The following is a 16398-nucleotide window of genomic DNA, read 5'->3' as shown; positions in this document are numbered from 1 at the left end:
ATATCTGCAGCCGTCGGCGTCAGGTGACAGGGGTGACAGACATAACAAAGCACATAAAAGTGCAAATATATGCACAATAACCACAAATGCGTTTCAGCCATCAAGCAGCCTTTGTCAATGTGAAAGATTAGGCAAACCGAAGTCCGAGTGCCACCTATTTAAATACATTTAAAGTGTCCAGTGATAGACCAATCAACTAGACTCTGTGATAACTATGCCCCCCGTCAAGCAAATCATCGCCATCAACGTATTATATAGTGGGCGTGTACTTCAGCTTATTGCTGATTGAGTATCGGCTCATTACATCAGACCCGGAAAGGCGGAATTGTTAATATTCTAGCAACACACATGGGTGACTGTAAGATCTATTGTTACCCATTATTTAACATCACTTATAGTAATCCTGCTTATTAATCACTGGCATGTACAGAGCGATTAATTAACGAAGCACTGCTTTTTATGATTACTATTAATGCTTATATAGATACTGCTTAACATACAATGATATGTGTTAAGTGATCGTAATGTATATAAAGCAACTTTAGTTAAACCTAAATGATGATTAGGTACAACGCAAATAGGGTTATCGATGTCTATGAAAAACATGGGAATTTAGAAGAAAATATGACCCATGGATAGTTGCTACTAGTGTATTATCATCTGAACGATGAACAAAATCTGTGTGTCAGTTAATATGAGCTAATTCCAGAGCTCCGATATGGATTGTGCCTATCATCGTTCACATTGTATTAGGGCAGCACACAATAGTGGAAAGTATCTGTTCGACCAGTTACATGTCAAATAACAACCAAAATACCGATGTGTGATGGTCATGTGCTGTATGAAACCGGTTAAAGCACTCATGTCCTACAGTAAAGAAAGAAGCATGTACCTTACATATGTGCTCTGTAAATAATATCTCAAATGTTAGTAAACAGATAATGTCTTTATGCTATTACAGTTTTTATATTTTGGGCATTCAAATTTAGTGCTATGATAGTAGAAATTGCACTGGTGAAAATAATCGGATCATTGGTAGTGTATAGGATGCAGTGACATTAGTCATCTTCTATATGGAACCCTATCAGTTAGTTTACCGATGTATGTGCCAATGAGATTAATTCATTTCCCTATACATACACAAAGGAGCATACAAGTCTAGTCCCAATAGGTTGCCTGCTTATTTTTACTTCTAAAATGTAGAACCTTGCATTTTCCAGTATTAAATCTCATTTTCAATTTACCCCCATTCTTCTAATATTTTAGATCCCCTTGTAAAGCAAGTTCATCCTGCCCCGACCTAATGACCTTACACAACATTGTATCATTTGCTATTTAATCCTTGCTCCAAGTCATTAATACAAATATTAAAAAGAACATGACCCAGTACAGATCCAAGGGGGACTCCACTGATTACGTTTGTCAAATCTGAGTATGATCCATTTACTACTACTCGTTGCTCCCTATCTTTTATCCAGTTATTTATCAATGAGCTAACATTTTCAGCTATTCCCAGTCCCTTAATTTTGTACATTAATCTCTCATGTGGCACTGTATCAAAGGCCTTTGCAAAATACAAGTATATCACATCAACTGGTTCCCCATTATCTATATTTTTACCAACGTCCTTGTAGAATCTAATTAGATTACTTTTACATGATCTATCTCTCATAAAACCAGATTTCAGTTAAACTGATAATATCATAGTCCTAGGGGCCCATTTATCAAGCTCCGTATGGAGCTTGATGGCCCGTGTTTCTGGCGAGCCAGTTTTAAAGATCACTGCTCCATAACCTGTCCGCCTGCTCTGAGGAGGCAAACAGACATCGCTGCAATCAGACCCGATTGAATACAATCGGGTTTATTGACACCCCTCTGCTAGCGGCGAATCTGCAGGGGGCGGCGTTGCACCAGCAGTTATCAAGAGCTGCTGGTGCAATGCTGAATGCGGAGAGCGTATTGCTCTCCGCATTCAGCTATGTCTGTCGGACCTGATCCGCTGATCAGATCATGTTGGACAGACACATAATAAATAGGCCCCCTATTCTGCAACTAAGAGCTCCAGCTCCCCCATTTTATTCATCATGCTTCTTGCATTTGCTGTCATACATTACATTTTCATGTGCATTTTGCTGCTACTTGGTGCGTTTTCCTCCAAACTTTCTAATATGACATTTTGCTAAGTGTACCCTTCTGTCATCCCTTCCTTGAGATGTGTGTCTGTTCTATTATGTTTGGACTAAATGTCCCCATTTGCCTAGATTAAAAGATTCTCTAAGTGTGCTACCATCCTCTCCCCCAACACACCTGCACCTATGTCATTCAGATGCAATCCATCCTTACTGTTCAAATTGTACCCAAGTGAAAAGTCAGCTGACATCTGGTTCTGTCTATTTAATTATAACCTTGGCCTGTTTCTGAAATCCACATGTTTTGCATCTTCTGCAAGCTTGATTCCAGACTGAAAGCAAAGTAAACGTCTTATTGCCTTATATAGGGGCGTATTAAGGCATAGGCCAACAAGGCCGGTGCCTAGGGCAGCAGATTTTTAAGGGGCAGCAGAATTTTGAGTCCCTAGGGCCACTCTACTGAACTCAGGGCCGGGTGGCTAAATCAACCAATTACTAATGAATTAAATGGCTGGTCCGGCTATTGCTATCCTATGGGATTGTATATGGGTGCGCATGACGTGGTGACAGTGGAGGCGGAGCTCACTTGCGCAGCCTGGCCTGGACAGAGGGAATGCGGTATTTTTCCTGGATCCACCGCGTGATTGAGACTCACACAGACTACACAGTGCAGTGTGCATTACAACGTGACCACTGTGAAACAGCATATGCTTTTCTCCCTTCAATACATCTTCATTAGGCATTAAAATACTTAAACGGATTAGTCACTAAATACTTGCACATTTGCTGTTTGTCTATCTGTCATACATGCAAAGAATAAGTATTTATTGCTGAATCTATACAACTATGTGACTTAAAACACAACTGAAAATATGTTGTATGCATTCAATACATTCAGAAACAATACAAGTATATACTTTATTATGATTGTATCATGTGACTGTATCCCCTAGGATACAATTCCTAAACCTATCATAACTACTGTTGTATTTTTTAAGTACTTTTAAAGGCCAGTTTGTATATTCATTACATATTTATCCAAGCAGATATTTTGCTTAAATAACTGTCAATCACCAAAGAAGATGTTTAAGGTTAAACAACTACCTACTGACAAACTATCATAAAGTGAAGGATATTTTTTTCTGATATAAACACTTTAATCATCTGACTTGCAAAATAATGTATTTTTATATATATATTTATATATATATATATATATATATATATATATATATATATATATATATATATATATATATATATATATATATATATATATATATATATATGTGTGTGTGTGTGTGTGTGTGTGTGTGACCAGAGTGACTACAAGCCCTGGTGAACATCTTTTTCCCCCCCCCCATATTTTTTTATTTTTTTTTACACCCTGCCCCAAAAATATTATGTCTAAAAAAAGGCCTTAAACCTGGAGTGGGGTGGGGAGGGGCAGCAGAATTTTGAGTGCCTAGGGCAGCACAAAACCTAAATACGCCCCTGGCCTTATAGTAACCACCCTATTTTTAAGATCTAGGACCACAACTATTTTAAGAATATGGGACAGAAGTAAAAATCACCATCTGTGGAAGTGGTCTTTTGGCTGGTGCAAAGGATTAAATGTATTATCTAATTCAGAGATACTCTGTGTTTTGAGAACTATATTCAGGATATGGGGCAGGTGATGGTGGTACAACCGGAGAAAGTATAACCAGTCACAGAGTGCAAAGAGAGTTGACACCAATTCTTATCTTATTCAATGACCTAAGACTAGAAACATATACAAAAAAGACAGAATATGGGTAAAAGTGAAAGTTCTTTATTATAATAATTAAAACACAAAATTAAGGGAAAAGGGCTAAAGATGTTACAGGTTATGGAATGTATTTGCCTAAAAGATACAAACATTTCAGATTATAACTGCGCCAGTTACAAGTTAATTACACAATGGAATACAAACTATGTCACAAGAGTTTCTTATAAGACAATACATTATGCTTTTAATACACTTCTAAGACTGGAAACTTATTTCTAAATAACCATTTCATACATTGTCTGTGCTGTTTTAACACTTGATTTAAATAAGCCCCCCCCCCCCCCCCCCGCCTAATGGCTGCCCCCTCATATGCCCCCCAACTGGTAAAATCCTTCATTTTCCCATCACCACTCTGCCCAGCCCACCCCAACGCCATCTGGCCACGCCTTCACAATATGCTCGGCGCATCCAGGAACATACCTGAGTCCACGCAAAGAAACACCAAGCCGCCACTCTCCATTTATATATTTTATGGAGATACTAATACATGTGCACTCTAGTTATGGGAAATGTCATAAGTAACATCTCTTGGAAAAATTACAATTCCTGATACAAAAAGTGTTACAACCCTGTGCTTCAAATGCAACCGCTTCTGATAGGCTTTACCATTACTTTACACCGTTATTTTTCACATACTCTTGAGAAATCATAACTTGTAACTAAATGTACACTCATTTCCTTTACATCTATTTTATGTAATGAAAAAATGTTTATAGTGGTATTGTGCTAAACATAATGGAACTTTTATTGAATTTTTTTATATGGACTACAAAAAAAACCAACACCTCTGGCACTTTATTACACTTTACTATAAATAAAGTGAGATTGCAAGACGAGGTTGCCTGGTGTAAAAGCTTTGATGCCTTAGAAAAAAAGAGAGGCAACAAAAAGTAAAATCTCAGAAGCTGAGATGACTATAGTTTGTATCTATAGAAAAGTAAGAGGAAGGACTAATAGTAACAGTAAATCGTTTAAGTGCCCTATCACCCAGCCCAAATTACAGGCATGTTTGCAGGGATGCTGGTTAGTTTGATAATGGTATCTGGGGATTCTGGTAACTCACTGCTCGAAATGTTTAAGTGTGGAATATGCATTTTGTAACCTTCATGAGAATTGAAAAGCACACAATTTTCATAGTTGATTTTTTGCGCAAACTGTACAAAATAGGTAATGAAAATACTGTAACATGTTGTTACCACATAATAAAAGACTTAGGGCTAGGTTACAAGTGGAGTGCAAAAATACTGTGCACTAACATTGCTTCCATATTTGCACTCATAATAGAATATTGAGTGAAAGTCTATGGTGCACTAAAATTTGGATTTGTATAGTATGGGTGTGTTAAATCCCTTACATAATTGACTTCTATGTGGGCAGGCAGAGAAACTCATGTCAGATATTGCTTGAGCTAAACCTTCACTCAAGGTGTACTAAACCGTTACTAAGGGTGCACAAAACTTCCACTCAAGGTGCACTAAACCTCCACTCAAGGTGTACTAAACCTCCACTCAAGGTGCACTAAACTTCCACTCAAGGTGCACTAAACTTCCACTCAAGGTGTACTAAACCTCCACTAAAGGTGCACTAAACCTCCACCCAAGGTGCACTAAACCTCCACTCAAGGTGTACTAAACATCCATCCAAGGTGCACTAAACCTCCACTCAAGGTGTACTAAACATCCACTCAAGGTGTACTAAACCTCCACTAAGGGTGCACTAAACCTCCACTCAAGGTGTACTAAAATCCACTCAAGGTGCACTAAACTTCCACCCAAGGTGCACTAGACCTCCACTCAAGGTGCACTAAACCTCCACTAAAGGTGCACTAAACCTCTACTAAAGGTGCACTAAACCTCCACCCAAGGTGCACTAAACATCCACTCAAGGTGTATTAAACATCCATCCAAGGTGCACTAAACCTCCACTCAAGGTGTACTAAACATCCACTCAAGGTGTACTAAACCTCCACTAAAGGTGCACTAAACCTCTACTAAAGGTGCACTAATTCCTCACTCAAGGTGCACTAACCCTCCACTCAAGGTGTACTAAACATCCACTCAAGGTGCACTTAACCTCCACTAAAGGTGCACTAAACCTTTACCAAAGGTGCACTAGACTTCCACTAAAGGTGTACTATACCTCCACTAAAGGTGCACTAAACCTCCACTAAAAGTGCACTAAACCTCAACTTAAGGTGTAATAAACCTCCACTCAAGGTGTACTAAACCTCCTGTCAAGGTGCACTAAACTTCCACTCAAGGTGCACTAAACCTCCACTCAAGGTGCACTAAACCTCCACTAAAGGTGCACTAAACCTCTACTCAAGGTGTACTAGACCTTCACTAAAGGTGCACTAAACCTCTACTCAAGGTGTACTAATCATCCACTCAAGGTGTACTAAACATCCACTCAAGGTGCACTAGACCTCCACTACAGTTGCACTAAACCTCCATTAAAGGTGCACTAAACCTCTATCCATGGTGTACTAGACTTCCACTAAAGGTGCACTAAACCTCCCCTCAAGGTGCACTAAACCTCCACTAAAGGTGCACTAAATCTTTGCTCAAGGTGTACTAGAACTCCACTAAAGGTGCACTAAACCTCTACTCAAGGTGTACTAATCATCCACTAAAGGTGTACTAAACATCCACTCAAGGTGCACTAAACCTCCATTAAAGGTGCACTAAACCTCTACCCATGGTGCACTGGACTTCCACTAAAGGTGTACTATACCTCCACTAAAGGTGCACTAAACCTCCACTCAAGGTGCACTAAACTTCCACTCAAGGTGTACTAAACCTCCACTCAAGGTGCACTAAACCTCCACTCAAGGTGCACTAAACCTCCACTCAAGGTGCACTAAACCTCTACTCATGGTGTACTAGACCTCCACTAAAGGTGCACTAAACATCCACTCAAGGTGTACTAAACAACCACTCAAGGTGTACTAAACCTCCACTAAGGGTGCACTAAACCTCCACTCAAGGTGCACTAAACCTCCACTCAAGGTGCACTAGACCTCCACTACAGGTGCACTAAACCTCCATTAAAGGTGCACTAAACCTCTACCCATGGTGTACTAGACTTCCACTAAAGGTGTATTATACCTCCACTAAAGGTGCACTAAACCTCCACTCAAGGTGCACTAAACCTTCCCTCAAGGTGCACTAAACCTCCACTAAAGGTGCACTAAACCTTTGCTCAAGGTGTACTAGAACTCCACTAAAGGTGCACTAAACCTCCACTCAAGGTGTACTAAACATCCACTCAAGGTGCACTAAACCTCCACTCAAGGTGCACTAGACCTCCACTCAAGGTGCACTAGACCTCCACTCAAGGTGCACTAAACCTCCATTAAAGGTGCACTAAACCTCTACCCATGGTGCACTGGACTTCCACTAAAGGTGTACTATACCTCCACTAAAGGTGCACTAAACCTCCACTCAAGGTGCACTAAACCTCCACTCAAGGTGCACTAAACCTCTACTCAAGGTGTACTAGACCTCCACTAAAGATGCACTAAACATCCACTCAAGGTGTACTAAACAACCACTCAAGGTGTACTAAACCTCCACTAAGGGTGCACTAAACTCCACTCAAGGTGCACTAAACCTCCACTCAAGGTGCACTAAACCTCTACTCAAGGTGTACTAGACCTCCACTAAAGGTGCACTAAACATCCACTTAAGGTGTACTAAACAACCACTCAAGGTGTACTAAACCTCCACTCAAGGTGCACTAAACCTCCACTCAAGGTGTACTAGACCTCCACTAAAGGTGCTCTAAACCTCCACTCAAGGTGCACTAAACCTCCACTAAAGCTGTATTTGTATAATTTAAAACTAAACAAATAATTAATTTTAGTTAAACATTTTCATTCGTTTTTAACAAAACAAATGTAAATGTTTAAAAAGAACAGGTGAAAAAATTGACCTGTACCTAAAATTTACCTAGAGGCGCCGTAGAGTGGGGTAACCCGCTCCTCTTCACTCTAGAACCCGGCCAACGCTAACTGGAGGTCCCAGGAGCAGAGAACATTAAGCATCAAGTTAGCACAGGCCGGGATCTGGACTGAAAAGGAACAGGTTAGCAATCTCTCCAGCACATGTAGGTAAGTATTTTAGCATTGTTTGAGAAAACAAAGGAAAATTGCCAAATTCATTGGTTTTAGTCAATTTTTCCTATGCATTATTTTGAATATAAGATGCTTTCGTTCCGAAATGAATGCACATCTCTATTTGCCAGTACTGTGAGGTCCTAAAACTAATTTCAGAAAGGCACATTTTTGCTGTGGTTTTTTTTTTGTTTAGTTTTTCTTTGGTACAAAAATGTATTGGTATTATGTGAAAAAAATTACATTACTAAGCAAGGGGTAATTAGGTCATGCTAACAAGGGCCATCTAATTTGTATGTTTTATACATTCTCTGCTTGTTGTATAACAGAAACGGAAGTATAAGGTAATGTTCGTGTTAAAATACTACAATGAGAACACATTATAAGAGTAATGTACCTTTATTGCAACATTCTTGTTCAAAATATGTAGATAGAGTATTAAAGATACAGCAAAACCTGACTTTCAATGAGAAGAGATTAAATATTAATATTCAGTGTATGAAAAGAAAAAAATAATATTGAAAAACATTTGTTTTAAATTATTAGGAAGTCCATTTTTGTGCACAACTGATCCCAGGGAACAGATTGCTCATTGGCTAATTAGGTTAACTTCCTCACTTTTATTGGTGCATAGAGACACACCCCTAACAGCATAAAAATACAAAATGATATGATGTAGGTAAAAGACAAACTATTTTTCCAAACACACACACAAAATAATATTATATTTTAAAATACTATAGTTTAAAATCCACAAAAAAAATATATATCCTTAGCACTCCTTTAGTGAAAACAACAACAGGTTGTTCGTAAAAAAACAATGACTTGATTTAGTTTAATAATTCATCATTTGTGATTGATTTAGAAAATGTGCAGATTTCATCAATAAATAGATAATTAATAAATAGGAAAATTGTTGCATTGTTGTTTGATGACTCACACTGCAGACATTAATGAAGTCACAGTAGCTGCGAAGAAAATCATTACCATTGCCATAAAGTTCATTTTTCCATTGCTTTGACTTGTTTTTGAGGTTATTGAGGTCACAGGAACAACAGTAGGAGATTTTTCTTCAGGAATGAGAAGTGCTGCCTGCGCTATGTTAGATAAGTCGGATCTCTGAGATGCTTTATCAATGGCAACCAAACCAAAATAGAAGATGGTGCCATTTGCTATGTGAACATCTTTTGGCACAAAACGAAATATTTCACTGGATCCGGCAGGTTGTGGTGTAACCATGGAGATATTAACCGATGTAGAGTTGTCAAAGTTTTCTCTGAGGTCGTTGAGATTAGAACTCATTCGTAATTCATAGCTTGTAGCTGGCATGATAAAAAATAATGAACATCATTGTAACTATAAAATATATGTTTTAACTCATAATAAAGACAAAGGCCTTATTTGCTTTGAAGCTGGTAATAGTTTTAACAGGCCAATAGTTAAAATGGCTGTAAAAAGTTCTAACAACTTTGTTTGTTCACAAAGGTATCAGACGACCATTATGCAAAGGCCTCATTCTAGTAGCTCAGGGCTGGTTGGTGCCATTAAATGTTAATATTAGCTTAGTACTCACTGATGCCATTAACAATTTACAGGTAGCCAAATGGGCAAAAATGTGCATCTACCTAAACTTGATGTAAATGCAAAAGAATGCCCTATATGACTAGTAATACAAAATGTGAAACGCTTTAAAAACATATTTAAAATATCATATTAACATTTAAGAATGATGTTCCTATTAAATATCAATATTAGTATATTCAACCATGTAAATTAAAGTTTAGCTTATCTATACTATAATTGCGTTTGTAACGCGTCCGTTGGTGTCGCCAGTTGCGCACGCATTCCTCAAAGGAATGTTGGCAGCGCGAGGCCGTGCAGTAAAAAGCTGCATCCATGGTGGATTCCAAAAATGGCAGGGTGGTGAAAGAATCAACCATTTTCAGAATCCACCGGGATGCAGAAAAGGCAAACGGAGCATAAAAAAAAAACAACTTACCGCCCGCAATAAGTATTAAAAAAAAAACTAACCGTCCGCAATAAGTAATAAAAATAAAAATAACCGCCCACACAATAAGTATTTTAAAAAAAAATGAACCGTCCGTACAAACTATTAAGAAAAAAAATCAACTATCCACCAGCACGAAGTATTAAGAATAAAAAAATACCCAATAAAATTATTAACCCCTAAATACGCCAACCACATCTTAAACTACCTAATATATCTATTAATCCCTAAACCACCAACCCCCACAACGCAAAAAACTAATGACTTAACCCCCTACTCTAACACCCCCTAAATTAACCCCTTAATTACATAAAAAAATTACTACATTACAATTAAAATTTAAATAAAAAAATTACATAAATCTAAAATTACAGAAAATAAAAAAGGCTAACATTACAAAAAATAATAAACAACACTATCCAAAATTAAAATAATTAAACCTTATCCCTATGAAAATAACCCCCCCCAAATAAAAACACCCCCTAATCTAATACTAAACTACCAATAGCCCTTAAAAGGGCTTTTTGTAGGGCATTGCCCTAAAGAAATCCGTTCCTTTACATAAAAAATAAACAAAGTCCACCCTAACAGTAAAACCCCCCACCCAACAAACCCCCCCCAAATAACAAAACCTAACACTAATAAACCTAAACTACACATTGCTCCTAAAGCGGCATTTGTATGGACATTGCCTTTAAAAGGGCATTCAGCTCTTTTTCACTGCCCTTAAAAGGGCATTCAGCTCTTTTCCAAATTTCCCAATAAACCCTAATCTTAAAAAAAACTAACACTAACACTAAAGCCCCAAATAGGTACTCACAGTTTCAGAAGTCCGACCGAGAAGGTCTTCTTCCAGGCTGGTCCATCATATTTTTATCCACAGCGAAGGCGGCACGGAGCGGAGGTCCAGAGCGGTCCTTGGCGGCGGTCATCGGTGGTGGCACTCCTCTGTGCCGGGGCTCCTCGGTGAAGGCGTGGAGTTTCCTCTTCATGCAATCAATCGTCTGTCGCACACTGAAGATTGAAATCAAGGTACCCCATATGTATTGGGGTATCTTGCATTCCTATTGGCTAAAATTTTCAAAATCAAACAATAGGATGAGAGCTACTGAAATCTTATTGGCTGATTTGAACAGCCAATTGGATTTCAGTAGCTCTAATCCTAAATTCAGTCAATAGGAATGTAAGGTACACCAAATTGATTGCTGTACCTTGCGTTCAATATTCAGTATACGACGGACATCAAATGAAGAGGAGCCTCCATGCCGCCAAAGACCACCGCTGCCACGGACCGCCAACGCCGCCACAGATGACCACCACCAAGGATCGCCACATCTTGGAAGACCGCTCCGGACCTCCGATCCATGCCGCCTTTGCTGTGGATGAAGATGATGGACCTCCTGAAGAAGACCTCCGCCGGACTTCTGAAACCGTGAGTACTTATTTGGGGCTTTAGTGGGGGTTTTTTTAATTGTTTTTTGGGGGGTTTTTATTTTAGATTAGGGTTCATTGGGCAATTTTAAAAAAGAGCTGAATGCCCTTTTAAGGGCAGTGAAAAAGAGCTGCATGCCCTTTTAAGGGCAATGCCCATACAAATACCCCTTTAGGGGCAATGGGTAGTTTAGGTTTTTCAGTCTTAGTTTTTATTTTTATTTTGGGGGGGTTTGGTGGGTGGGGGGTTTTACTGGTAGGGGGAACTTTGTTTACTTTCAATGTTAAATAGCTGATTTCTTTAGGGCAATGCCCTACAAAATGCCCTTTTAAGGGCTATTGGTAGTTTTAGTATTAGATTATGGGGTGTTTTTATTTGGGGGGGATTTTTTATTGTTTTAGGGGTATTAGTTTAGGTTTAATTTTATTATTTTGGATAGCCTTGTTTATTTTTTTCTGTATTTTTACTTTTTTATTTTTTGTAGCCTGGGGGCTTGCATTTTAACACATAGACTACCCTCTGGGCACGCTTATCAACTAGTTAATATATAAATATATTTGCATATCGCAGTCAATCAAAGATGAAAATCACAAGCAAAACAATACTTTTTTTAACATAGGGCTAGAGCTAATAAGTAATATGCTCAGAGATAGCCATTTTTGCTCAATACACACAAACACATATATATGTTAGCAGCTATACAAAAATTGATATGCATAAACAATAAAAAAAAATTATATGGAGAAATATTAACTGATTTCATCTGCAGCTCAGAATAATATTATATACCTTGTCCTTGGTCCATATCATCACCAGTTGCAGTCCACATCAGTACAATAGTTTGGTTTTCTATTTTTGCTTCCACATCTGTTATTTTCTCTGGTTTGTAAATGTCTGGTTGGGGACCAGAGGGAACCATAGAAACTACAAAAGATCCTCCTGAAGTTGTCCTGCTGAAGTCTTCCAAGACAGGTTGTAGATCCTCATCACTCACAACAGGTTTTGAAGGGTTCATGACAATCTCACCTACAATAAAAATGTTTGTTAGCAATTTCAGGCAGTTCTACAGTTGACTGTATTTATTACTATAATCAAATTGTCAATTACAGGAAGCAGAATTTATTAGTAATAATTTCTATAAGATATTTCTGTAATAATATTAATGATATTTTATTCACAATCAGAAAAACACAATACATGTTTCTAGGGATGGGCAAATGTGTCAGCAGATTCATTCATTAATTTATTCAAAATTAAAGGGACAGTTTACCCAAAACATTTCTCCTCTTTAATTTGATCCAAATTATCTAATTTACCTTCTGGAGTGTATTAAATTGTTTACAGGTAGCTCCCCCTTATTTTGGTATTTGAAATAGATGATTTATCCTGTGGTATCCCCACCTATGCTGTAGGTTTTTGGACTTAACACAGCCAGCAGAAGAAATTACACTCCCGGTGTGGAGTAGAAGAGATAACTAATAAAATATAATTTTCCATTGTTCTCTCTAAGTATTGGGCTTGGGTTTACAAACATATATATATATATACGATAAGCAAGCAATTATGTTTACACAAAGGGATAACATAATGAGATCTCCTTATTACCTGCGAGGTCAACCCATTTTAATAGGCTGTAGTTTCAAAGCACAAAACCAGCAATTAAATAAATAAGCCTGACAATTCAATTTCTCATACATTTCATACTCTAGTTTGCAGTTGGTAAAACAAGTAATTGGAAATACATTAAGGGAAAAACTATTTTACGGTATACTGTCCCTTTAATATAATGTATTTACTGAACAAAAAAAGTTATTTTTCCATTTATTGAATATAACATTCAAACATTTGAATATTAACATTTAAATGTTGACTTGAATAGACTTCAATGTACGCAATATTAAAATTTTATTAATATGACAAATTGATATAGGAATTACATTATTTTTATATAAACATTAAAATGGCAGAACATATTTTAAAAGGGACATTTGTTTGTTTTACCAGGTTTCAGACATTGACACATCCCTACATATCTCTCAAAGTTATTTTCTATTCATCATCAAGAATTTGCAATATGAAGAGAACAAACTATTATTTATACCTAGAAATAGTGATGTTTTCCAAACATGTTTGAGAATATTTGTGATAAATAAGTGTAACTATTTTAACAAGATACAAAATAATTTACTCTATGACAGTAAATATTACTTAAAGGCACAGTCAACACCAGAATTTTTGTTGTTTTAAAAGATAGACAATCCCTTAATTACCAATTCCCCAGTTTTGCATAACCAACACAGTTTTAATTATACATGTTTTACCTCTGTAATTGCAGTGTAAATAAAATTATATGCGCTATAGAATACAACCTAGCTTAACTATGTATTTCCCCTCCAGGAAAAAACAGAACGTTAGAACAAAGAGATCAAGTATAGTTAAGCGCTAAGAGCGAAGGTTGAAGAGGAGATAAGTAATTATATAGGAAAATATATAATAGGCACAGATGCAGTGAGTGTGGTCAAAATAAAAAAAAATCAATATATGTATGATTATTGGTGCACAATATGTATACAAAAAATATGCTAAGAAATGAAATGAAGTGGAGGATGCTAGTAGATACAATAAAAACAATTTATTAAAATATATCAAGTGAAGTGCAAATGCAACAAATTAGACAAATGTATCTAAAAGTATAGGGACGTCTCCCTTACTCGTTACTATTAGTAACACTCTTAAAATGTAAAATTCTTAAAAAAGTAAAGAAAGGAATTATTTCCGTATTCGATTACTTGCGTTTTTAGCAAACAGTGCATCTTTGCCTATTATATATTTTCCTATATTATTACTTATCTCCTCTTCAACCTTCGCTCTTAGCGCTTAACTATACTTGATCTCTTTGTTCTTACCTCTGTAATTACCTTGTATCTAAGCTTCAGCAGACTGCCCCCTTATTTCAGTTCTTTTGACAGACTTGCATTTTAGCCAATCAGAGCTGTCTCCATGGTAAATTCACGTGCATGAGCTCAATGTTATCTATATGAAACACTAATGCCCTCTAGTTGTGAAAAACTATCAAAAGGCATTTAGATTAGAGGTGGACTTCAAGGTCTAATAAATTAGCATATGAACCTTCTAGGTTTAGCTTTCAACTAAGAATACAAAGAAAACAAAGCAAAATTGGTGATAAAGGTAAATTGGAAAGTTCTTTAAAATTACATGCTCTATTTGAAACATGAAAGTTTTTTTTGGACTTGACTGTCCCTTTAAGTTAAAATATTATAATTCTATAAAAGGAAAGTTTGGCCATTACCATCTTCTACATAACCAGGAACGTAGTAGGCGCGACTTCTCCGAAGAGCCAACCTTGTTTTATCCTTTCTGCTTTCAACTCTTATTTTTAAGCTATATCTTCCATTTTCTGTAAAATTTGTGAAGTATCTTGAGTAGATCCCATCATTTTTTATAACATCAGCACCTAAAAATAGTCAAGTGTAAAATAATTATCCAAATTTTGTACATAGAACATATATACATAAAGCACCGTTCAATTCAATTTAAATCATTTTAACATGTAGCAGTGGCAAAAAAAATTGGTGTGTAGAATATTTTGGAATAAATATTCATCTGCTGCCCTATTTGCTATTCATTTGTTTAAAACTAAATGAATACTGAATATTTGAAGAACATTTTAAAAAAAAATTGTTAAACAAATGTAAATGTCCCTTTGCTACATGTGAAAAAGTTCACTTGTAGCGTTATTGTGGAGAGACGCACTAATCCCAAATCTTCACAGAGCTCCAGGCCACGCTATAAGAAGGCTTACTGTGGTGGATCTCAGAGCCCCCACTAAAGGAGCTTCTCTTTTAATGCCGATTCTGGGATCTTTCTGCTGTTAGTGTAGCCAAGGACTAGAGGTAAGTATAACGCTACACGGGAACTTTTTCACCTGTAGCAAAGGAACATTTACGTTTGTTTAATGAAAGCAAATGTAAATGTTCCCCAAATATTAAGTATTTGTTTTGTTTTAATGAATATAAATAATGCAGTGGACGAATATTCGTTCCTAGCCTATTAAAATCTCTGCTATAATATGTAGTTTTTATTAATCTACCTTCCATAAAGCCCTAATGCGTACCTCTCTACATAGTGATTGGAAATCTGTGATGGAGAGACAGAAAGACGGACTAAGGTCAATCAGAGGGAGGAGCCATGATGGTCTGGAGGTATTTGAACATCATTTTCTGATTCTTGGTCTAATTTCCATTGCTATTAACTAATACATTGAGTAAAAGAGTGGTAACAACAAGTATGTACATTAAAGTCTATGTAAATGGATTAAAGGGATAGTCTAGTCAAATGTAAACTTTCATGATACAGATAGAGAAGCAATTTTAATCAGCTTTCTAATTTACTTCTATTATCAATTTGTCTTTGTTCTCTTGATATCTTTATTTGAAAAAGCAAGAATGGAAGTTTAGGAGCCGACACATTTTTGGTTCAGACCTGGGTAGCGCTTGCTGATTGGTGTCTAAATGAAGCCACCAATCATCAAGTGCTATCAAGGGTGCTGAACAAAAAATGGATCGTCTCCTAAGCTTACATTCCAGCCTTCTCCAATAAAGATACCAAGAGAACAAAGAAAAATTGATAATAGGAGTAATTTAGAAAGTTGCTTAAAATTGCTGCTCTAACTGAATCATGAAAGTTTAATTTTGATTAGACTGTCCCTTTAAGTTTAGTAAATTAACAGCAATGGAAATTAGGCCTAAGATTAATCAGAAAATTATGTTTGAATATTACAAAAACAAGCAATGAAAATATTAACATAAATATCTATTCATTCCTATACTTTAAAGGGACACTGAACCCAAATTTTTTATCTCATGATTCAGATAGAGCATGCAA

At 36.7% G+C, this 16398-nt stretch overlaps 1 protein-coding gene across 1 annotated transcript in view; it reads right to left on the bottom strand.

The window, feature by feature from the left end:
* Window positions 1–8856: 8856 nt before the first annotated feature.
* The window catches only part of LOC128641108 (calcium-activated chloride channel regulator 1), a 34463-nt gene continuing 26921 nt past the window's right edge, over window positions 8857–16398 (bottom strand). The window contains exons 12-14 of the mRNA XM_053693683.1: window positions 14804–14968; window positions 12283–12519; window positions 8857–9375 (exon numbers count right to left, since the gene is read on the bottom strand). Coding sequence (XP_053549658.1) covers window positions 8990–9375; window positions 12283–12519; window positions 14804–14968 — 788 coding nt within the window. The 3' untranslated portion in view covers window positions 8857–8989. The remainder of the gene's footprint in view (window positions 9376–12282; window positions 12520–14803; window positions 14969–16398) is intronic.

The sequence above is a fragment of the Bombina bombina genome, chromosome 10 (assembly GCF_027579735.1).
Source record: "Bombina bombina isolate aBomBom1 chromosome 10, aBomBom1.pri, whole genome shotgun sequence".
In the NCBI taxonomy this organism is placed as follows: Eukaryota; Metazoa; Chordata; class Amphibia; order Anura; family Bombinatoridae; genus Bombina; species Bombina bombina.
Note: the sequence above shows the minus strand (reverse complement) of the source record. Positions and strands in the feature narration are given on the sequence as shown.